A 25,779-nucleotide genomic window follows, 5' to 3' on the forward strand; every position below is an offset into this window, starting at 1 on the left:
CGTCATACAAAAGTGTGGAGAATCGAACATAATAAAGGTATCACGTTACGGCGATCGAGACGTTTCTCTTCGCTTCTCTTTCCTTCTCTTGCGTATTTCTGTGAGTATAAAAAAGTTACATAATTATTTTATGTTCTTGACATTGCGTCTTGCGTTTTACTAAAATTCTCGAAATGTAAATTTGGAAAGACGTTTTGAAAAATATTCGTTACAATTGTACGAAATTGTACGGTTATGTTCGTTGTAAGGTTGTAACAAGTATGTATTTTCTAGACTTTAGTCAACATGGGGAAGCAGTTTGGAAGTCTTTACAAAATTAATGGCATCGTCTTCTTTCGTCTAAGTCCACACGAGCAAAAAGTCTTCAAAGGATTCGTATCCGAAGGTGTACCAAATCTAATTCGTCGCTTCCAAGGCAGTGTACTTAAGGTTGCACCTTGTAAGTATATTTAATAATTGCATATTTAATAAATCATTTATTTCATAATTTAACATCTTAATCTTTCTCTTTGTTACAGTTTTCATGTTTTCCTATTTGCTCGTGAATTGGGCGAATGAGAAGAATCTTGCTCTTTCTCGCAAAAATCCTAAGGACTATGAAAACGATACGTAAATATATGATATAGTTGAATTTCCAGTTGACACTTAGTTTTTAATGTGAAATGTATCAATTGATCTTATCTTTAATTCTGAAATAAAAGAATTAATAATATTGTATCGAAAGTAATATATATGTGTATATGGAAATATCGGGGAAATATTTCTTCATAAATTTGTTGCTTTCCTCTTTTGTGGGTAAAGCAATAAAAAGTAATCGACGCGAGTCGATTACGTTTGTACTTGGATCCGTTTTTATTCAGTGAATTTAATTGTCTGTACAAATATTTTGTGTTTTTGTGTTTTCGATTACAGTTACTTAACAAAAATGAAGATACGATGTCTGTACCACTGCCAGTTAGACAAATAGTTAAATATGAATAATTAGATATTGTAACAAAATCTTGTTACAATTCGTTTAGATTTTCAGACTTATTGGGTTAATATTTCTTAATTTTTAAATCTATAAATTTTAAATCGAGACAATTTTCTTTTTTTAAGATCGATGCTGATCACTAAACTCTCCTTAGATCCAGAATATAAATGCCATTTTCCTCAAAGCGATGTAATGACTTGGTCTCACTTGCGCTATAATTTGTTTTGTTATTGATAAAACATAATTAAAAGATTTGTTGTTACAACGTCCGTTATGTACGCGCGACATTGTTAAATAGGCCGCCATTTATCCAATCCGGTCAATTAAACTGCATTCTCAACAGGTGTTTCCCTTTCCTCAAATTACACATTCTTTATAGTCCCCCTTTGTAACAGGTAGTTCTATTGGTTCAAGATACCGATCTTCGGATTTCTTCGTCTTTCATGGCGTATACGGTGCAACTTGATCGTAGCGCCTCGCGCTACGACTGAAAGTACCATATGATTAACGTGCAAATCGATATACCTGTTATTCGATTAAATGTAACTGTAATTATTCGTGTTATTCCATTTTCGCAAAAAGAAAAAAAAATAAATAAAAGTTGAAGAGACGAAGACGTAGCAGGCTTATCGGTAAATCGAGAAATTCGTCGTGCAGTGGTGCGGCATTCGGCGGCATTCGACATACGAGATCGTACGATCCTGAAGCATCGTGGCGAAGATCGCCGATTCGAACGAGTCCGACCGCCATGTCGGTCCGCTAGACGTTCAACCAATGGCACGTCGCGTTACCTGCGGCGCACCTGGAGCAGGTAACGTTACGACGGTGCGTCGTTCGCGGATTACGATCGGAATTCGGATTAGTCGCCGGAGTATTCGCGGTCGAGCATGTTCGGGACGTAGCTCCGCTGCTAGTTTTCTGTCGCCTCGGGATCGAGTGCCTCCCTCTCCCCGGCCCTCTGCCTGTTTCCGTCTCTGAAGGTGCGCCGGGTGCGCGTGGCGCGTGCAGTGCGTTGTGAAAGATTTGTAAATAAGGTAAGCGATCTCCCGTTCGTCGCGCGCTCGCTTTATGCAGCTTTATACGATCGTGCGTCTTCTCTCATCTATTTTGTTCTCTCCGACAAAAATCTCCGCGAGTCTCACGATGCTCAGGAAATTACACGAGACCGTCGCCGTCGTGACGTCGTGACGTGACGCTCGAAACAGCACCGTTGTAACTTGCAACGCCGCAAAGAGTCCGGTCGCGCACACCTGTTGCCGTCTTCGCTCTTACGTTGCGTTGCGTTGCGTTGCGTTGCGTTGCGTTTCGTTCCGTTGCGTGCCGTGCCTGATCCCGATTACTCCTGATTACTCCTCGTCTGCGTCGCCTGCGACCGACGAAAGTCGAGACTCGAGAGGACTACGCACAGCAGATAAAAATCGCGCGTATTATCCCACCGTTGCGTTGTGGCGTATCAACGCCATCCAACTTGGAAACTCTTGCAAGTCGGACGTGCCATACTCGCTCCTTGACGTCGCATTTTCGCTCCAAATCACATGATCGCATCATCGACGTGACATTCGTAGTACTCGAATCTACGCGATGGGAGGGGTGTACCAACAAAATCCAAGGGTCACGTCCGAATTGTGTCATCGCCACAAAATATCACAACAGGACGTGTACAAACGAAACTGATACCGACTTGAGTGAGGAAGGACACAAAATAACTGAATAACTTTTTGCGCGCCGGCTTTGCCTTTTCATTTTGAATTCACCGATGCGGAATTTGTAGCACAACCGGAAATGTGTAATTATTGAAGAAAAAAAGAATAGAAACCTCTCGATATTTACCCGTTAGGGTGGCATGTTTAAACTCGCTAATCCGACGTCAAATTGTAATTGTATAAACAAAGCTAAAAACGACGAGAGAATTCTCTCTAGCTAGCTTTAAATTGCTTTTTAATTTGAAATTATTAATTAAAATTTTAGTTTCTCAGAGAGAAGGAATTTGTATTGGCGTAGAACGTAGGGTTTTACAAATAAAATTGAAGATGACGACAAAGCTAATTCGATTACTATTGCCTCGATACTATTGTATGAATCATAAACGTGAATCATACGACTTGTTTTACGTACTCGAACGCATCTAATATCTCTCTTCAGTTTCATAACGTTTCGAAAAAATAATTTAAAGATCATCCGTAAGGTAATTCTGTTCGAATAGTAAAACTACACGAGAGAGAGGAGAGTATAATCGATACGTTTCTCCGATGACATTAAAACGAACGAAAGGATTGCTTGTACGAGGCGCAATTAACTAATTAAAGATTAAAGAATGCTATTAAGATTGAACTTCCTAATTGGACGATACGGGATCTTGATTGTCGGATAATTCATTGTATCCAGATCACGTCTTGATTTCTCCCGAGTCTCTATCTCCATTAAAATATTGAAAGAAACGTGTACATCGTTATACATTTGTATAACAGTTAAAACCATATTGTATAATTTTTATTAGTTTCTATTATCGATAGAAGCTCGGCTGTAAAATCGACAACTGAAATAGTCATTATGACATAATTGAGGGGATTGGCGGAATAAAGGCACAATTCTACTTAGGCCTTTTTTCCGGAGATTAGTGCAAATTAACAAAGAATCGATGTTGCTTACATTAGTTAAATCTGAACGTGTTTCGATGATTCTCCTGTGATGGTGAAAATGATATAATCTATGGAAAAAGGGCATGAATCATTTAAAATCATTAATGAGATTTTTAGCAGAGACTTAACGGAAATGGTACAACAATAATGTGTTTTCATTACAACAAATTTATGTTAAAAAATCTTACGAAAACTCATTAGACGATTAAACATTATTTCAATTTATTTTGCACGAGTAAAAGTAAAAGGTATTTCATATTCATTTTGTATTTCTTTTAGAAAAATGTGAAAATAAAAAAATTTCTGCAGTTCATAATCTTTTCTTTCTGTCGATTCTTACAATATTATAATTAATATTCGGAAAAAGGGACTAAGTGCATTTTTTAAATTGCAAATAATTTTTTAAACATTGATCATAATAGAGAAATATTATGACGTAACTTCTCAAGGACATTATATAAATATACATTTAATACTGTTCCCATTTGTGGTATAATAAAAAAGTAACAAGTTATTTTAATTTTTATCAAACTTAAAATTTTGTAATTAGGCCTTTATTCCGCCCATCCCCTCAATTGTAAAACTTTCAAAAATTATAATTTTCATTAATGCAAACGAAATTTCTGTGCAAAAATTTTACGAGCAAATCTTTTAACGAGAAAGTACTCTTCAATCTCAAAAATCAATCGTAAAGATTATTCTTTTGTAAATGGCACGAACGTAACAAGGACAATAATGACATACGCTATTTATAATAGGCGCGCGCGGTCACTATACAATTGTGATGTCGATAAGCTAATTCTTATCGGGCTATCATTATTATGATCTGATGATTCACCGATTGCCGACCTTTAATCATCCTCATTTTATCTCGCGATTGTAAAACGCGCAATTTCTTTCCCCCTTATCCGCGACCTGTAAGCTTTTAATCAAATTCGAATATCAGTTAGCAGTTTCAAAACTCTATCTATTATCTATAAATAACAGTTATATACGAGTAATAGCTAACTACGTGTAGAATATAGCTTGATTGTACGGTCTTAATTTAATTCTACATTATTTAAAATTAAACTTGGATATATATAAAAATAAATCACCGTAATCATACGGTATGAATGTCCATTCCATAAAGATATAAGTTACGTATAATTACACGTTCAAACATCTCTCCCGTTCATTGTATGTAGTAGGTATAGCCTTTTTTGTCACAGCCTTCCCTTTGTTATATATTCTTAAAATTTTTTTTTTAAATATACAACATAAATCGTAAAGTACTCTTCTTAAAAGACGGTCATTGCGTTTGTCAAGACGCAATCGCATCGTAGGATCTCGTAAAGAGAGATCTCGCGCTGTCTCGCAGTATCCGTAGCTCGGAGCCACACGAAAATCGTATGGATCGTACGTAATGTCGGCGCCTTTTCATTGAGCAGGTTTAAGTCCACGACGGGGACGTGTCTCGTAAGGCGAGAAGAGCAATAAACATCTCCAAGTTCTCCGTTAGGTCTCGGTTCCCCGCCCGTGACATTTACGAGCTGCATTCCTATCGCGGCACGACTGTATTGTTCGTCTTTAATCGGTAATGGTGCGCATAATCGTTGTCGAGTCTTCTCTCGCGAAACTTTTATCTCGAAAACGCGAAAACGTATGTCATATTATTGTGAAGATCGCGTGCATGCGTTATTTGCGTTTGGTTCGACACGCACCGACGCGGTCGTCGTCGTCGTCGTCAGACAACTTCCCAAGAAGCAAGGAAGATAAATTTCAACCTCTGTTCCGTGCTGGAAGAAAATACACCGGCCGGCGCGGCGTACCGCGACTTGATCGAACTTATCCGAGTTGTCTATAGCATCCCACTGTGTCGAACGACACCTGTAATTCACGCCTACGAAATGCCTACGTAATCTCCCACGTGAGACTAACGATGTCGTGACACGGATCACGAATGCTTATTATTGACTGTAACGCATGGATCAATTCTAGTTCTTTCGAATGCTGTCGATGCAGGATTTACGGAATTTGAACTGTTATTGTTCTTGAATTTATATCGCTGATAAATAGACAGCTAATACAATATTTTAATATCCCTTTCGATGAAAAAAAAAGTAAAATTTAGTTATTTCATTCATGTTTTAAAATGACATTTTCTGATATTCTAACAGAAAATTATAATGGCCATACCATTCCTTTATTGATATTATTTTAATTAAATGTGTCAAATTGTAATGCAAAGTAGTTTCCAAACATTCCTCTCTTTATTCGCGTGTATTTGCCTTTAATGTCGCCCTGGTTTCTCACTCTGGCATACGTATGGAAAATGTAGTTTCACGTAGCAGTAGTTTGTTGACCTCCTAGTACATCTGTGATTCCGTGACACACATTACGAATATTTATCAAGTTCCATTGATGTAATTTTTCAATCAAACATTATCTGCTTGGATATCGAGAAATGTTTACATTTTTAGGTTCTTTGTAAGTATTTTTACATTTACAATTAGTTTAATAAATGTAATAAATATTTATAGTATACATATATATATAATATATATACCTTTTTTTCTTTGCAAATTTCGGTAATTTCAATACGTTTCATATTATACCTACATATATAATTCACTTAACACATTATATAAATCACTTAGCAAACATGTTCATTCACTGGGCAGCTTTGGCGAATTGCCGCGGAAATTGATGTCGATATATTTTCATTTTTATTACATCTATTAGAACAGCGGAAAATAAGAATGTAATTATTTATCTTCCGAACGTCTAGTTGAGTTAAAATCAATTTTTTAAACAACGCTAAATCTCTAAGTACAGTATTCGATACAATCAATGCATTCCTTGTGAAATTATTTGTCAAATTATAAAATTTTTATGTTCGTGCAACATAATTGCGAGAGAGAGAGAGAGGGAGAGAGAGAGAGGGAGAGAGAGAGAGAGAGATATATTATCGCAAGTACGAGTTACACTTGCCATTGTGAAAATCACTTCAAATACATTTTCGTAATCTTGCTGACTTTTTTTCGCCTGCGGGCTCTGCTATCTCGAAAACGTCATTACATGCATACGGGAGCATTCCACATGAGCGTATTTCCGAAAGATTTATTTACGCTCGTGAACGAATCCTTTTCACGTCAATGTGATGACATCATTTCTTTATTTTCTAGGTAAAATTACTAGGTTCTTAATTTTCTACGTAAAGCTACTAGAGAATCATATAGAAGTGCCAGAGATCTCTACTACAAGTTCATTAAACTCTGGCTCGCACCTTTCTGTAATTAAGCGCGATGAAAATTAATGTAAAATGTACAATTAAAATTAATATTTTCATTTTGGAATATATATATGTATATATATATATATTGTAATTATCTCGAGTAATCTCAAATCGATGAGATTAAACGTACCATGCCGTACAAATTAGATTCGTTCGACAAACGGATGATCGAGCGCAAGAATGGAATTGATCCTTAGCGATTAATCAGCGAACCGAGCAGTCGAGTGAAAAGTTTAGTTGCGCTGCGATTCGATCCATTCACTACAAAACCCGTTCGCAACAAGACGCGAACAGATCGCTATAAGTATGCGAGGTGTATATTGGTAACTTTCTTTCTACTTTTTCATCGCTCATATAGCCGCTCATGTCCGCGATGTATTTACTTTCAACGTGTCCTACCGGCACAGCCGGCGCGCGGCGTGCTAATCTTACGAATGTATGAGAGTGGAACGGCTAAAGTTTCATTTAGTTCCGTGTGAAAATATCGTTTACACAAGGTCATCCTTCTACCAAGTCGACATGACTTTATCAAAAGAGATATATATGTATATATATTTTTTTGTTTCGAAGGAAAACTGGGTTATGACAGGGTTAAATTCCTAGAACGTTAAATGTTTAATCAAATTAATGATAATCGATTATAATGAATTTTGGCATAATATTGTCTTGTTTTTGCAAACGATTGTAATTGATTCTGTATGAATTGTACCATTGAACATTTTCCACGCTTTCTATGATTTGCATGTGCATCCCACATGCGTCCTATATGTAAAGTTAACATATCTTGATGAACATCATTAAGTAATAATTGCGAAACGTTGAAGGAGGATGGCATAATATTCACACACATTGCTTTCTATTTATACCGTAATATTCGCAGTAGGAACTATGTTAAAAATTATAATTATATGTATTTAGAAAAGTTTTTATATGAGTTTTCGCATATATAACGAAATGTAATCAAGAGTTATCGAGATAACAATGACATAAAAATTGAAAGAAGATTAGATCCTCTCTGATAAAAATCATAAATATTCATCAACGATATATCGACGTTGATGGAATGCTACGACACATGCGATATTTGTCGCGTGAACAGTTACAGCTGCATGTACCGGTGTTAATGCAACTTTTTCCACGTTTTCTGAGATTTGCATACATGCCTACTGGCCTGTAAAATCGCCGCACGGCTATGTCCCAGTAATATACAAAAAATAAAAATTACCAGTGCGATAATATTACTCGATCGTGGCACGGGAGTTCCAGTTGCGCACAAATAAAATCGCTGTAGGATAAATTAATGTAAAGGAAAGGTAATTGGAACGCGCGCACGCGGGTTAAAAATAAAGATATTATAATTTCGGCAAGTTTAATTTTTTACAATAATTATATAGGTATGTTAAAAGAAATAGACTTCACATCGATTTTTTATCGCATATTTACGAACCGATTTTGCCAGTATCTTAATAATTATCGTAATTAGTTGCATACCGCGACACTGCATACCTATATATAGTATTGTCACAGACAATATTATAATTTACCTATAAAAGAAAAACAGAGAGAAGCATTGATAGTTAATAAACATTTATGATAACGTAGCGTGAAACCGTTTGTATAGTGCGACATTTTTAAAAATAATTTTCGTTTTGAGCTATTTTTAATTCATCGTTAATTTATTGAAGAGACACATAGAAGAAACGGAAGAAAGAGTGATAGAGGCAGATGATAACCGAGACATTCTTCCCAAATTAGGTTTTCTCGACGGCGCGATGCAACACGCGCACGTGCATCCAACATAATTACGGCTCGTGGCTGCATTCCCGGGGCCGAGTCTTGAGATGCGCCGTGACTTCGATAAACCTCAATTCCATAAAAGACATAATGCGGCATGTGTACGAGGTAACGGCCTCGGTGTCATTATAATGTATCTACATATATCTGAGAAATAGAAACAAAGTTCAAAAACTCACTCTTCTTTGGTAAAGACAGAATTAATAAATAATAAAATTATTTGAGATTTTTTAGAATTGAACTTATTTAGAATTTGCGGAGTTTATTTGAGTAAACTCGTTTATTACAACGACGTTTGTCGCTGAGCCTATTTTTCTTTATTTCTCGGATAATTACCGAATTACGTTCTGTTATAATAAAATAAAAATGTAATCGCGTAATAGAAAGAAAGGATGAGGATGCATTTTTAATCGTGTCGCCGCGGTTTAATTTATAGGCTTTTGACAACGTCGCGTCGTATAATGCCGCGCAGCCGCGCCGCACCGTGTCTCACAGCTATCTGGTTTTTGTATTCAGTACCAATACCGCGGAAAATACGGAATTTATGCCTTCGTTAACGGAATATCCGTGTACGGTGGATATAAAGTGCATCGTAAAATGTGCATCATCTCGATTTATCATCACGCTCCCGCTCGCGCACACGAGCAACAAAATACTTGCTCGCATTCCCTTCCGTCGCCAGTGCGTGGAACATCTCGAGCATGTTCAAGGTTGTTAACCCATTGGGCGAAAATTACGGTTTAGAGTTTTCCGCTTTGTACATGAAAAGAGTTGGTGTAAATGAGTAAAAACAGAACATTGCGCGAAAGATCTTACGAGTTATCAAGGTATTTTATTTTCAGCGATGAGAGAGAATATATTAAGTAAAATTCACGTTTATATTTTGAAATTTGTTAAGTCGGAAGAACTGTCGCATGTGCAATTGCTAAATAAAAATTTGCAAAAAAATGTTATGAAAAAAGCGAGAGAGAGAGAAAGAAAGGCGATAAAATTTTGATTGATCGATTAATGTTCGTCTGCTCTTACAATAACGATTGAATGAAAAATTTAGTAGTTCCAAGATTAAATCGTAGATATCAAATATATTCAAGCCTTCGAATACACGTATACGATACTACGCACTCCATGATTAAATTTTTCTGCACGTAGGGTGTGTCCGTAAATCATTATGTTTGAGACTTGTCGCAGAGCAGTGCATTTACGTACATACTATTAATAATATACTCATGCCCTTTATTTTTTTTTCCACACTTTAGACGTCTAACAATAAGTGCATCTCTTCCGTGATATAAAATTGTATTCTCAATGAGAACTTTAATACAATATCCCTTTCACATATGTACTATCGTTCCGCGCTGATACAAAATTTGCATACTTCAATTTTTATAAAGTTTTACAAAGTGATATCTTATAGATGTGCGGAGCTTTCGTATTTTACGTTTATTTCTCGATATTACGACATTTGCATACATCGCTTCACATTCGTTTCTCGAGATTGGAAAAACTATTATAATAAATCCAACTTCAACGCAATGAAATACATCCTTATAAGAAATATTTTATAACTAAGGTACAACACTAGGAGAAAACATATGACTATATATATACATACATATATATACACATATATATATATATGTACAAAGTCGAGGAAAATATCTCCAATGTATGCAATTATTTTAGAACCTAATAACTTATTAATTTCAAATGTCTGATTTTGTTGAGGACATGTTGAGGAAATATTGATTTCCGAATGGAGACTCGTACGTGAAAATCTAGAATTCAGAGCGTCGATGAGGAATTCCCGACATTGCAGGATCGAAACGCATTGATAACTTGAGTCTCTTGGAGAGGCATACACCGAAGCCCACTCACCTTCTTTCCTTTTCCCTTCCCTTTTTGCCATGACTGCTATGTGTTGGGCCTCCGTCGAGATCCGTAGGCCAGCATTAGAACCAGCGTTGCAAACAGGAATTCTTTCACGTCGAGTCGTAGTTACCTTCGGTGCGTGAGAACTCGTTGGCGAAATAGTTATATTTAACGTTTTATATACGGTCCATAATTTTATTGTGCGTTTCCTTATTTTTACAATTCGTGTTCCGCTAGATTAATGTCACTCTTTTTTTTAAACTTAAACTAGAAATAAGGAAGTACCTTAAAATATATGATTAAATATATAAAAGTATATGGATCAAAATAGGGTGGAACTTTTAGTCTCGAGAAAAATTACTTAAAAAAAATCTTACGAATCTTGGCGAAGAAAATTAAAAAAAGTTAAATAAATGGTGTGTTATATTAAACTTTCGTGCTAAGGATAAGTTGGCACTAAATTGATCGAAGAATCTATAGAAAGGAAGTGCAATATATAACATAATGTAGGAAGCGATTCTAATGTACAAAATTTGAGATCCTTTATACACAATTATTAATAATATCATACCTCTCTCTCGAGCCGAGCCGAATGAACATGTCAATTTTTTCTCATTAATGATAACCGCAGTCAAGATAGCGTATAATTTAAGAAAAATACTTTTTTTCTGTTACATGAAAACGTAAGTTAAATTCTTTGCACCGATACGATGACGAACCTAAATGCTATCATCAGATCAATTTATCGTATCGTTATAGTTACGCAATACTATCAATTTGGCGCGCGATATAATTCTGTGACCCAAATTCGCTGACACGTAAAATCATATGTATATACTTTTAATGAAATGACAAAGTAGACCAGCTACTAAAAATGACACTCATTTTTTTCTCACCTTGTTGAAAATGTTCTATAAAATGTCATTGTGATAATTTATCTCGACTCGCCGAATGTTAAATCGAAATTCAAAATACTCGAAATAATCAAAACGCGTAAGCTCGTTTTGATTATTAATTTATCTTTCACTCTGATTATAAATCTATATCTATACATTTATGTGTGTTTACGTTTTTGTGTATGCCTTATGTACGTTTATCCTTTTTTATATTATAATATTAAAACATAAATTATGTAACATACATAATAACGTACGTAAACTGGAGACCGTTTGTCATAAATCTATTAATTTTTATATTATTCATTATTTGTATAAGACATTTTTAATAATTTTTAACGTAAACATTTTTTAATTATACATTATGTAATTACACTGTTATTTGATGTAGAGAATAGCTTAGTCCATATTAAGCACTACTTATTATATATTTGTCATTATACAAAATGACAACCGATTAGCGTGCAATTGTCACACAACAATGCTTTCTTTGCGTTCTCACGGTATCTTATCCCATTGTAAATTGCAAAATTGCCTCCGAACAACCTGCTGACGTCGGTGAAAGCGAATCGAAATTGCTTATCGTTTAACAAGAATCTCCTTATTACTAATTCCTACATGCCGAATGGATTTACATTTAGCGGCTGATTTAGCTGCCGAATCATTAAAATCGCGAGCGAGAATTTCTAAGCGAAACGCCTGACTGCTCGTGCAATTAGAAGCGCTTGTTTGCACTTTCGAAACTATAAACGAGCGCAGCCAACTAAACAATTAAACTATACAATTTAATGAGTCGAAAAATATTTGTCCCCCAATAGAGACAAAGATCCATACAAGTAGTAGAGAAATTTGAAGAAAAAATTTCGATAGATTTCTCGTTGTTCTTAAAACATTACCACTCGCGTAAAATGTTGTTGTGAAGTATATAGTCACAACTTTTCATACATATAAATCACAATTGCTGATATTTTATTTCAATTGTAATTAGATTACTTCTATTTACCTCCTATATCTACAATATCTCTGCAATTTATTTTTCAAGAAACTTTGAAAGTTTTATAAACGCCTCGTATTTATAATAACCTTTTGTGACTCTTTCTGGAAATTTCTTTGTATGTAAAGTGAGCTGCTGCATAATCGCAGGAAACGCATAATTTTTTTACCAATGAGTATGCATTTACGTAAACTCGTTAATATGCTTAGCGTTATGAAAGAATCAACGATCAATCGTCATGCAGTTACGCAAATGTGATTGACAATTCACAGTTACTAAATGTATTTACGGAACTTATTCAAGAAATATTTACACCCCCTATACGTAATATCACGAGACTCGCATTGCGTATTAAATAGAATAGCGTACAAGAACCTTGATTTAGAACCGATGTGATCTACACGACACAAAAGACACATATGTATTATATCTTGCATGAATTGTTATTTTATACATACCTATGCCACAATCGATAAATTTATGGATTTATTGATTTATATATTGTTCACATCCTTCTCTGAATTTTTCGAGTATTATTTAAGTTGCTTGCACGCGGTTGCATGGTTAACATTAGAGGAGAATGATGAGGAATTTCTCTTGGAACAAATTCAGAATTTCACATTCTTCGCACATAGTTATGCAAAAATTAATCGTCGTCTCAGTTTCTCTTCTATCGGGAATGAACCATCGATGAGCGTGTAGATTCTGTGACGCATAAATTTACACGCGAAGCGATAAATCTTTCCGCTAGAAAATAAAGAAGAAAAATATTGCTAGGACACCGTTTTACGGCTTTAAAATTCTCGTGCCATATACAAAATTTCAGCGAGTCCTTCCTTGAAATTAAACTACATTTACAGGAATTATTTTCGTTTTAATTAGATTTTTATGAATATTTTAATACTCGTATACAAAAAATAATTATAAAAATATTTAATAAAGTAATTAATAAGAATATTTGAGTAAGCTGTCTGTCTCTCTCTCTCTCTCTCTCTCTCTCTCTCTCTCTCTCGATATTTGACTTTAACTGATTGTGAGATAATTAAATCATAGGTATATGTGGATTATTTCCAACAAATAGAAATAACATATTACGCAAAATGTTACGTTAAAGAATGTGATATTTGCAAAATCTTAAGACACGTTAGTCGTGCATAAGAATTACGTTTAATGCAATTACGAAACAGGTATAGAAGGAAGTGAAAAGTGGACGAGACTACTTACACGCGAGTTAAATGGCAGCGAAGTGTCCAAACGAGGTGAACGATTAGTTCTATGAGCGTAAAATTTCACCTTCGAAAATAAAGTTTAGTAACTCCGGGAGGAGTACCTACTAACGAGAGGAGGCGCCGCGTGCAAGAAATTCCAGACATGTCTGGCAAACGAATTAAACTCATTGGAATTTCACTTTAGCGAGGGGCAAAGGGGTGCTATAACTTTCTGCTGGCTTTCTTGAGTACCAAGTATGGCACTGCTGACCCGATAGCCGGATATACGGCGACGTGCAACGTGCAAGCATCGACGCTGCTGTCATTATGTTATTGAACCCGGCTACTCTACGCCTGGCAACACAACAATATATAGTATCCTTATGACTAACAAATTGCACGAGCCGAAATGAAAAGACGACGAAACCGGTCACGTATAAATTAAAGGGACCCTCGCGAACGCAAAGGCCAATTAAGATTTTCGTACATATATATACTCTTACTGGCTTACTCACCCGTGACGAATTATAATCTGACACATAATTCGAAACCTCTTTTATCGATGTGTTTCATAATGGGAACTTTGGCTCTTCTGTTTCAGTTATAATCCGCGCGGTACATCCTGGTTACCATGCCGTACTATAACAGTGGTCACAGTCCCGCTTACAACAAAGGTGAGCAACCTGCTCGTTTGGATTATACCGTGGAATTAAAAAGCTAATTACATTTCGGAATAAATTATCATTCGCTAATATACCGTTTGTCTGGCAATTTCATCTGATTATCACAAATCTCTCGCAGAAAATAAAGACAAAACTGAAAGAGAGTATGAACAAATTAAGCAAATTTAAACGTCATTGTGCACTGATTTAGAAATAAAGGCTAACACGATTGAAAAAATATATTTATGAGATTATACAAATTAATTAAAGAATTAAAAAAAATTTATATAACATTTTGTATTATAAGATTATTAACCCTTAAACGCCACACTATGGAAACGACACACTTGGGTATGGCGTACCTTACCCAACAATTCGATTGCTTATAACTTTCATAAAAGTCATGAACAGACTTCTTAAAATTATTTTTCAATCGAAACGTCAGACTTTAAGAAACATAATGGTACCAAGTAAATGTACATATGTATCTTTATTAATAAAAAATTAAGTTATATAAGCAAGCATTGGAAAAGCATTGGAAAAAGAAAACTGGGTACGGCCACACCAGAGTAGTTTTTCAGGGTTAAGAATAGAGAAGCGAAAGAATATCGAAAGAAGAATTTTATAAATTAACTATTAAAGATGAATTTCATATTTCAGATGGTGGCTCCAGTGGACCATCGAGCACTTCTGGCGGTCGCGCCAGTAGCTCGGAGCCGACATATATGATGGAGCACTTGGCCACGTTCACCGTCACGAAGGAAACCGGTATTGTTTATCCGGCGGATGGTATGCGCCGCCTCTTACAGTTGGAGAAAAGTAATGGCATCTGGAGTCAAAAAATGCAGCTCCGTCTTGAACGAAACTGGGTCCTCATCATGGACAACGAAACAGGGGTAATTTTTACTTCTTTTTTACAGCTGTAGAAGAGTTCTACCGTAAATGCACGAGCACCCGGAAAATGTCTGCGCAGGAAAACATTGCGATGCTTATATTTTATCACGTTTTCGAGTCTCAATATAAAAACCTGCTACCTTTGAGGCTATAATAAAGTGACATTGTACAATAAATGAAATTAATTGTTCGATATGGCCGGACATGATTTATATAAATATCGTGTCGATCTGTCGTGTTACGCAAGAAAATATTATAGATTGTATGCGTGTCCAAAATTACTATGTATCTATAATATATTAATGACAATTTCATCTAATGATGTACAATTGAAAATTTCAGGCCATTATGGAACGATTTCCTGCTTCCTTGATACAGGAACCAACGGCATTTACGTCGAGAGACCCCATGGAGATGTACAACAATATTTTAGTTTTCACGGTGGCTGACGATAGTGGTTCCAACCAGCGAGCGGAGATGCACATATTTCAATGTCAAAGTGTATCGGCACAGGACCTCGTCGAGGACCTCAAAATGCTGCAAATGGGAAAACTGGTCACAGGTGACTCGCCGCGGGGTCCTAGAGGGCACATTCCACCACCACCTGCCTTACCACCCCCGGAACCACCCTTGAACGGCGTTAACGTCAGGGAACAGGTGTCTGCTTTCAATGCGGCGAATGGTGAGTACGCAGTTGTATCAAAGTAATATTTTCTATCGGAAATCATGCATGTTTGGACATATTTTTATCATTAATTTGAAATACAAGTAGAAAATTTATGAAAACTTGCGCAGTAATGATGTTTGTGCTCCATTTAATATAATCGAAGCTCTATTCTTCTGTTTAGTATAATTGAAGTTCGCGATTCTTGAACAGAATATAACATTATATAACGTTAGTACATTGAATATATCTGTGTGTAAATTTAATATAGCAGATGGGCAGAATGATATGTCGCGAGAGGAGAACAACGACGAGGTATCATCGACGTCGTCGGAGAAATATGAGCGTGACGTGACGATCCTGAATCATTGCTTTGACGACATCGAAAAGTTCATCGCGCGTCTGCAGCATGCAGCTGCCGCGTCTCGGGAGCTAGAGCGCCGACGACGTAATCGAAAGTCAAAGAAGAGAAACCTCGGCGACGGTATGCTCACGATGAGAGCAAAACCGCCGCCCGAGATGGAGTTCATTGATATCTTTCAGAAGTTTAAGCTTTCGTTCAATCTTCTAGCCAAGCTCAAGGCGCATATCCACGATCCTAATGCGCCAGAACTTGTACATTTTCTCTTCACGCCGCTCGCGCTCATCGTGGATGCCTCTCACGATACCAATTACGATCCGAATTTACCTAGTAAAGTGGTGTCGCCGCTTCTCACACGGGAAGCGGTCAATCTGCTGATAAATTGCGTCACCAGCAAAGAGACTGAGCTGTGGCATTCACTGGGTGACACGTGGTTGATACCACGTGATCAATGGAAAGTACATGTACCGCCATACCATCCGATCTTTATGGACGGCTGGTCACCAGAGTATCCTATTCCCGAAGACAGGGATCACGATCATTTAGCGTCCTTATTGAACGCGGATAAACAAAAGAGGGATGAGTTACCAGAACAACAAAACGATCCTTATTACAATCACCGCGACGTGGATGAATCGCATTATAGCAGCGATTATTTAGAGTACGAGAGCCGAGAGGAACGTGGTGGTAACGAATACTTTGATAGGAATTATGGGCCGAGCTCAGAATTGTATGGCCGTGAAGAAAGAGCTGATCAGACCAGGGCGCATAGTGACATTTCCGTCGACTCGATCGAGAGAGCTCCCAGAACAGCCGCTGGAATAGAGAGAGCACAAGAGGCTTGGTTGGATGAATTAGTAGCACGCCACGCTAAAATCGTGCAAGTTACTTATCCACGAACGGCGAACAATGACAAGGAGCTCACGGTAGTCAGGGGCGAATATCTGGAGATTCTTGACGATAGCAGGAAATGGTGGAAAGCGAGGAACTCCCGAGGGCAGGTCGCTCACGTGCCACACACCATCGTTACGCCGCACAATCCCACTACTCATTCTACTGACAATGATGTCTTTAACAATCCTCTATACACCAGTAGATATCCAAGACAGGGGCACGGCTATAATTATGAGGTAAGAGTTATTAAAGAGATGTGAACACATTTTCGGATAAAGTTTGTCGATGAAAGATTACATAGACAGTATAAGAGATGTGAATATATTTGTAGATAGTTGCATGCAAAAGTAGGAACACAATTATGTTGGATTGTTATGTACTAATGTAATATGATAGTATAATATAATTAGACAACAATATGTGTATATAACTGTAATATGACTGCAGTGACGAGTCAAAAACCTTAATGTATTGACGATGCATTTTAATCAAATTGTTACGAGCTTACATTAGAACGCACCGCAGTGTACTTTATACATTGCAAAAGACAGAGCCCTAGATTCACTCCCTGAAGACATATAATTAAGAATTGAGAGTATTGGTCTAATGTAGGTGTTATTAAATTAATTATAAATTTTACGTATTTAATATGTAATAGACTTGATTACATGTTAAAGGATTCAGAGATTGAGAGAACCAGCACTAGTCCGGGTCCGGAAGCCACTCATCGAACACATGCGATTCCACCGCCAGCGCCTGCTGATTGGGTGAGAAAGGAAAGACTTGGGAAAAAAGGTGAATTTCGGTACTTTTAAGTCATTTATCCAGCTCACGCTTGAATGCCTGTTATTTTTAATCGAATTTGAGCAGTTTCTGATAATTAGGAAAAGTATCAAGCTATAAATTTCAGATTTTTCATTGTCTCTTATATTATGATATAAATAAGATTTTTTTTAGCAATAACGAATGTCTTCCAAAATCGAAAGACGTTGTCTTGACATCGCTACATTAAAGTCAATATATTAATCCAAAACTAATATACATAAGAGATAAGAGTACGTGCATCACGTTAGCTATAAACGGACTGTAGCATAATTAATCGTTAGATCATCGTCCAATTAGTACATCAATTAGCACACTTGTGAAGGGATATTGTACTTAATATCTGATGATTTTCTTTTGAATATGTACATATGTGAGCGTAGACTGTATGAGCCATTCAAACGATTGCAATGAGAACGTAGTATTCTAAGTGTTTCGCAATTAATCTGATATATTGATCGTTCATAGAGTGACACCAGTAAATTTTGTTTTTTTTTACATATGAGTATATTGCTCTCGTATCTTTGCATCACAAAGTCATTGTCTGTCTCTGTCTTGCATACCTACGTACAATGTTGCAGCAAATTGCACAGTTTTCATTGTTGAAAAGGTTAATAAATATGGAGAAAAGAAAGTTCTAAATTCTAAATATATAAATGAATAATTCATTCTATATTATGACTGTACATATGATATGACTGTATATTCATAATAAATTTTTTTCTTATATTGATTATTTTGTTGATTTTCCTTTATCATTATCACAGATACAGACATTGTGATTAATGGTAATCAGAAACGAAAGTGCAATGGTGATAGCAAAGATACCGAGGGGAACTATTTCCCGATGCAATATGACGTATTGTCGGACACTTTAAATAAAAGTGAAGATTTTAGGACCACGTTTAGTGTGAAATTAATTAATAAGCCGTTCAATAATGAAATCTATTAGCTATTGGGTAGCAGTGACTATCAACCACATATAAAAGTATTGAATTATACGAATCTCGTAAGACGTTTGATTAAATGAAAAAATCGATAATGACAATCGTCGAGCATTTAACGTGGTTGAAAGTTACCAACTAGTTTCTAATGCTATATTTCTGATAATCAATTGTATCGTCACATATACTGTATGTTATCTTTTGTATTTATCGACTAACCAAATTTAGCTGTGTAGTTTACAACGAAAGAAAGAAAAATCGATATATATGTTATATACTATACTTATTACTTTATACATGAAAATGTTACGATATCGGGCGTTAATTCCCGCTAAGATCGAATATTTTCTTCCGTTAAAAAGCACTCACTAAAGCAATGCAAGTTATACGGAGTATGAAATAATCTAATTGTAAGTATCATATAAACGCGTATATGTAAACGCGCGGTTAAATTAGTCGGGACGATAATATAATATCTACATTAGATATATGTATATTTCCGTTGAAATTATAACTGTGTTTGTCTTTTGTCCTTATACTGGGGCTTCATTGCGAGAAAAAATTCTACGACTTCGATAAAAGCTCTTGATAAGAATTACATTATCTGGGACAGGGTTGTTAACAAAAAAGAAAAAAAAATTCCCTGATTTTTCCAGGTTTTTCCGGTCACTTTTTGAATAAAATTTCCTGACTAAAACCTGAAAGATTCTTTGAATAAAAACAAAGAAAAATATTAAAATTTTTTTCTATGTGAATTTATATTAGGGCTCAGACAAAAAATTCGAACATGTTGAATATTCGATCTATTCGGATAGTTCGAAATTAAAAAAATGAACATCTAATTCGAATATTTCGGACAGTTCGAACAGTTCGAGCTTAAGCAGTGATTTTCCTGACTTTTCCCGGTTTTCCCTGATTTCCCTGACCGCTAACAACCCTGTGGGAGAATATTTAGAAAAGGAAAATATGGCTTTTCTAATACTACAATAAGTTGTCTCGTTCATCTCTGTTTTTATATCAACAGCTTTTATTGACGTAGCAAATCTTTTTGCCGATCCTGCTTGTACGTGTCATTGTCGCATGCATTATGTATGTATGATGTAAATAAGCTTGTACAAACAACCGAAGGGAATACGAGAGAAAAGGAAGCTGTAAGAAGATTGAGAGAAAAAAGATATACTATACATATGTATGATAAATTGTCATAAAGTTTAAAAATATGAGAAATACGAGAAATTAACGAATGAGATCTAATCGGTCTTCATATAATTGATATTAATTTCATTAAGTAACTCAGGATCTTAACTTTTCTCGATACGTTTCTACATCTCTAAATCTTATTTACTATCGAAGAAAAACAAAAAAGGTACAAGCATAGAATACAGAATTGATGTTATTTTTTTGCAACTTGCATTATTTATTGTCATATATTTAAACCCATATCAAAGTGTTGACTTAAACGAAATAATAACTAGTCGACCAAGAAGTCAAATAAGCAATATAATAAACGTGGACAAGCAGTACAAGCTCTTGTTATTCTTTCTCTGTTACAGATACAATCTCTTCATATTCCTTTATTTATTGTTAGATTGTGATGTTATATCGTAATCGTATCGACAAAATGCTCTTCACAATATAGTAATCTAGAAACGTGACATATTTTTCGTGAGAATTTCCAATGTGTAAAGATAAAAACGTAAGCGACTACGTGCTATCTCCTATCTTTTTTCCGCGATCGATTCATGTATTATTTTAACATTTATGATGTGTGTGTGTCCATGGGCCGGGAATGACGATCCGTCAGTATTTCAGTATACTGTAACTTTTTATGTGCACATCACTTATTATTAATAAACATGTACTTATGCGAGATTATCGTCGTTGTCCCCATCATTCCTCTTGTTTCCTGCGAATCGTAACGACTATTAGATATAATTGTAAATTGTTTTATTCAAAGATACATTATTTAGTGTAGTGTTAAAAAATTCACAACTTGTGTGACAGACATGCACATACCACATGATGAACGGTGATTTATTATCTTGAGAATTAGTAGAAATCAAATTTCGTACCGCAGAATCTGAGATTGTTATGGTTATAGCGCTTAAAATATATATATGCTTAATGTTCGTCCAGTACACTTAAGATTCTGTGTAGTTTATGTGAAAGCTTTGGGGTAAGTTATAGCCTTTTCACGTATTTTATAATAGCTTGTCCATATTGTGGCATGCATTATGATTTATCAATGAATAAATCAAATACTTATGCGATAAATAATTTCTCAAGGATAATTAATGCAAATTAATTTTGCAAAATTGTTTTACAGACGATATTAGTGCATACAATGGAAGCATCAGTAATAGCAATAGATCTAGCACATCTTCCATCAAGAGCATCTCTCAGTCGAACGGAAAGTTTAATATGCAACAAAGCGTCGTGGAAGTGCACTCGCCACCTCACGATATAATACTGGATATAATACCCGACAAGCTAATTATACCGCCTACCATCACACCGATCGCGACACTACCACCAACAGAACTATTCACATCGAAATCGACGCCAATCCTACCTGAATCGGAATCAGCACCAACATTATCCACATCGAAATCAGCGCCAACACTATCTGTATTGAAATATGCACCCGTATTACCTTCAGTAAAATCGATACCAGTATCATCTGCTGTGACAGCACCAGTATCACTTACACCGGCATTAAATTCATCGACGATACCTCCAACACCTCCACCACTTCCACTACCGCTGTCATCAACACCAATAGGATCTATCTCATTACTTCAACCCCAAAAATCTTTACCGTCAACTTTTATGCTTAATAAAGTGGGAACTTTCAAAACTAATAACTTCTCCAATGGTGAGTATATAGCTTCAGATATTAATAAAAAATTGTTTTATCTAATGATCCCTCTTATATTTATTAAATCCTGACTATTTTATAATATGATGAACTATACAATTAAATGTAAATAAATAAAGTTTTTATAATTAGCAACTATCATTTATATTGAATGTATTTGTGGCACATGCTTTCAAAAGGTCTCTCCAGTCAAGAAGAAGTTCAAAAGGAGCTTAAGTTCGTCCTCAGGATATTTCGAGAGAAGAAAGCAAATTCTTCCATTAATAACAACACGCAAGAAATTTGGTTGAATCAACATTCGACTTCTCAACAAGTTCAAACTTGGTTAGAAGCCAAAGGATTCTCGCAAAAGTGCATATAATCGTAATATAAATAATAGAATTAGTAATTTATTCATCATTCAATACAATATTTTATTTATTACAGAATTTGCAAACAGTTGGAAACTATGAACGGCACAGAATTGTTCAATTTATCACGGCGGCGATTGGAACAATTATGTGGATTGTCCGAGGGAAGTAGACTCAATGGCCAATTAACTTTAGCGAAAAACGAATGTGAAGTAAGTATACTAAAGAAAAAACCTTACAATATGTTTATAATACTTTTCGATTTTTTTTCTTTTTAGTATAAAACCGCCCGATCGTCAGAGCTCAAACAAATTTTAGAAAAAGCGCGTCGAAGAGCGGAGAAGTTAAACGATAAGGATGAAGTCAAAGAGTGAATCATTCTGTTCTTTATATTTCGTACGCGAATCGGAATGTTGCAAGTACTTTATTATCACTGCGCATTCAAAAAAATGGAAGGTAAAATGCAACGTATGTATTTTTTCGTAATTTTTCGTAGATACCGAAGTAATGCTATTGAAAAAATATAATGGAATTATATTATTTTATCTTCTGTATTGTGATAATTATTTATTACGAGAAAGCAATATTGCATATCAAATGGTTTTTAGCAAACAGCTAGCAAATGTATAATAAATTAATTCTGATGTTCTTTTGGAACAATGTTCATTATATCTTAACGAACTTAAGATTTGTTTTCTGTTCCTGCACTGGTTGCACTAGTTCAAAAAGTGTACACTAAAGTGTTTTCTGTTTCCAAAATGGTGTTAGCGACGCTGTTTTTTGTTCTAATACAACAGAACTCAATGCACCAGTTCACTGAACTGGCTGTACCAGATCATAAGTCTGTTTTCTGTGGCTGAGCTAGTGTACACTTTTGGAACTTAAGTGAGAAAGGTATACGTTTGATAATAATAGGTCTATTCGCGTTACATGAATATATATTTGGCCTTGAAAAGAGAGAAAGCGAAGATGCCGAGTGCAAAAAGTGCAAACAACGTGAACAGATATATTGATATTTGTCGAAAGCGAGAAAGAGTTCTAGTGCAGCCTAATGCAGGAATAGAAAACAAACCACTGGACTATCTGGAGTCAATGCAAGCACTAGTGCACACTAGCAGCTTCAGCCACAGAAAATAGACCTTGTACAAATAGCGCGAGAATATACGAATAATAAAACGATAAAAATGTATAAATGATAGTAAGTCTACATATAAAAATATTTTGTACCATCATTATCTTCAATGAAGAATATTCTTAATGGTGGAATTGCATTAATACTTTCATCTTCATCACACGAATCTAATATTTCCATGTAAATAATATAGGACACCATTTTTATCTTGCACTAGAACGTTTTTTGCACTAGTGCAGTTCAGTTCAGTTCTAGTGCAATTCTCATGCAGGAATAGAAAACAAACTTCTTGTTGTAGAAATATACAGAGATAAACAGAGAGATACGTATATACTGTATGTACACACACGCGCGCACGCACGCACGCACACACAATATATAAGTTGTTTCTCAGTATGTTTTTTGAGTCGAGAATTTAATTAAAGTATTTAATTTGAAATAAATTTATTGTGTATGTATATATATATATATATATACATATATGTGTGCATATATATATATATATAAAATAAATGAAATTGCTTTAGTCTCAACAGGAATATATTAAGTAAACTTTAAATTTAAATGTTAATTAAATTAAATGTTGCAAAAGAAATATATCGAATGCAGTATTGATATTAGTAGGGTTGTTAACGTTACATAAAAAAGTAACGAAGTTATTAATTTCGTTACTTTTTTTAATAACGAATGAACAACGTAGTTACTTTTTCTAACGAGTAACAATAACGGTAACTAAGTTACAATTTTCAGTAACGAGTAACGAAATCTTACGTTACTTTTCTCGTTATTCTGTTGATATAGAGTTAGGAAATCACACGGTTTGGAAAAAGACTGCGGAATAGAGAATGCGTCATTGAAACAACCAATCAGCGCTATTCCCCACTTTTCCATCAAGTTTTGTATGCTATGTTCACATGGTGCGTCAAAGATGCATTCAGGATGAATATAATTTAAAAGAAAGACTTTTTAATATTAGTGGACTCGTTTTGTCGAATCTTCGACACCGCCTAACAAACGGACATTTTGAACAACAATTGTTATTAAAGAAAAATTCAAGATTCAGGGAAATAAATCCATCATAATTTAAAGTTAAAAAATATTCTGCTATTTCTAAGGTAAATTGATATGTATCAAAAATATCAAAAACAAATAAAGAACTCATATAAAATAAACAATGAAATAAAGCTAACATAATCTAAAATAAAACAAAACTATAAATTAAAAAAACGATTTATTCTTATGTAACTATATTTATATAAATATAATTATTTTCTGAAAAGTAACAAAAAAAAGTAACGGTTTTTTTCCTTTTACATCGGTAACGAGTAACGTATTACTCTTTACCGCAAGTAACGGTAACTGTAACACGTTATTTAAAAACGGTAACGTTAACAACACTGGATATTAGAAAATAATAATTAAATGAATATGTAATCACAGTATGTATATGACATAAGTATATGATATTATTAATTTATCTTCCAAAAAATTATTAAATCGTTAATGAAACGACAGTAATAATCAGAGAAATGTGTCTCTTCTGCGTATCTTCATTTTATTTTTATTACGTTAAATATACATATTATATATGTATATAAAGTATTTTGTGACGCTGTGTGTGTGTGTGTGTGTGTGTAGAATATATCAGTGTTTCAGAATTCGCGGACACGGATTGCACAGCGTGATTGTATGTGCCAAAAGAAGCAACTTTTTCCTCTGGTAAAATTGCGTTCAAACTACTTAGTACTTTTTAAATGAGAGCAAGTTTAAGTTAACGAATGATCGCTCCATGTTATACATGGATCATGTATAACATGCGGCGCATACCCACGAGGCGGCCCGATGCATGTACGTTATTATTTCACTATTTTGCTAAAGATTTTATAAAAATTATGTATGATATCTAAATGTCACTATTTTGAATACAACTTATTTAAGAAGAGAATGTTTTCTAATTGATATCGCTGAAGAAACGACTGAAAGTAAAATAAGTAGATTAGACAGCTCGTGAATAATTATGATATTTAGATATCATGCATAGTTTTTAGAAAATCTTTTAGCAAAATATGACGTACATGCTCATACGCCGAGCTGCGCCGTGTGTGTGCACCGCCCCTGATCCATGGGTAACGTAGAGCGCTCATTCTTTAACTTAAAATTGCTCTCATTTAAAAAGTACCGTTTCAACGCAATTTTTCCAGAGGAAAAAGTTGCTTCTTTTAGCACATCAATCACGCTGTGCAATCTGTGTCCGCGAATTCTGAAACACCCTGTATATTTGATCTACAGTAACCTGTCTAAGATCAAGAAAAATCACAGATTATGTTACTTATGTTATATTTATTTAAAGCGATCACATACATCATAACAGACATAAATAGGATACTCTAGATGTGTCATTTATCTCGATAAACTATACATTCTTTCCGAGTACTTGACACGAGGTCATGTAACGTGAACACATTATAATTATAATATGCTATTTGTTCTTAAAAGCACTCTTATATACCATTTAAAATAAATAAATG

At 35.1% G+C, this 25,779-nt stretch overlaps 3 protein-coding genes across 8 annotated transcripts in view; 2 read left to right on the forward strand and 1 right to left on the reverse strand.

The window, feature by feature from the left end:
* On the forward strand, positions 1 to 6,972 carry UQCR-Q (Ubiquinol-cytochrome c reductase ubiquinone-binding protein). 3 transcript variants are annotated; one of them, XM_018448157.1, is made up of 4 exons: positions 2 to 100; positions 274 to 439; positions 519 to 617; positions 6,954 to 6,972. In XM_018448157.1, exons 2-3 carry the CDS (start codon positions 286 to 288, stop codon positions 611 to 613), a joined length of 249 nt encoding a protein of 82 aa, XP_018303659.1. In that variant the 5' UTR covers positions 2 to 100; positions 274 to 285; the 3' UTR covers positions 614 to 617; positions 6,954 to 6,972. The 3 variants fall into 3 exon arrangements, with proteins under 3 accessions (XP_018303658.1, XP_018303659.1, XP_018303660.1); XM_018448156.1 differs by lacking the exon at positions 6,954 to 6,972 and having other exon boundaries at positions 1 to 100; positions 519 to 656; XM_018448158.1 differs by lacking the exons at positions 2 to 100; positions 6,954 to 6,972 and adding an exon at positions 114 to 216 and having other exon boundaries at positions 519 to 658.
* Positions 1,718 to 22,622, forward strand: LOC108722832 (epidermal growth factor receptor kinase substrate 8). 2 transcript variants are annotated; one of them, XM_018448150.1, is made up of 10 exons: positions 1,718 to 2,007; positions 14,252 to 14,324; positions 14,973 to 15,208; positions 15,549 to 15,888; positions 16,145 to 17,361; positions 17,803 to 17,920; positions 21,218 to 21,766; positions 21,949 to 22,120; positions 22,196 to 22,331; positions 22,398 to 22,493. In XM_018448150.1, exons 2-10 carry the CDS (start codon positions 14,282 to 14,284, stop codon positions 22,491 to 22,493), a joined length of 2,907 nt encoding a protein of 968 aa, XP_018303652.1. In that variant the 5' UTR covers positions 1,718 to 2,007; positions 14,252 to 14,281. The 2 variants fall into 2 exon arrangements, with proteins under 2 accessions (XP_018303652.1, XP_018303651.1); XM_018448149.1 differs by having other exon boundaries at positions 1,719 to 2,007; positions 16,142 to 17,361; positions 22,398 to 22,622.
* CRMP (Collapsin Response Mediator Protein) overlaps positions 20,379 to 25,779 on the reverse strand; it is a 27,883-nt gene continuing 22,482 nt past the window's right edge. For all 3 annotated transcript variants that reach the window (XM_018448152.1, XM_018448154.1, XM_018448151.1), the window contains one exon: positions 20,379 to 20,797. In XM_018448152.1, the coding sequence (XP_018303654.1) occupies positions 20,782 to 20,797 (16 nt within the window). In that variant the 3' untranslated portion in view covers positions 20,379 to 20,781. The remainder of the gene's footprint in view (positions 20,798 to 25,779) is intronic.

Source organism: Mycetomoellerius zeteki, unplaced genomic scaffold (assembly GCF_001594055.1).
Source record: "Mycetomoellerius zeteki isolate Tzet28-1 unplaced genomic scaffold, Tzet1.0 scaffold22, whole genome shotgun sequence".
Taxonomy (NCBI): domain Eukaryota; kingdom Metazoa; phylum Arthropoda; class Insecta; order Hymenoptera; family Formicidae; genus Mycetomoellerius; species Mycetomoellerius zeteki.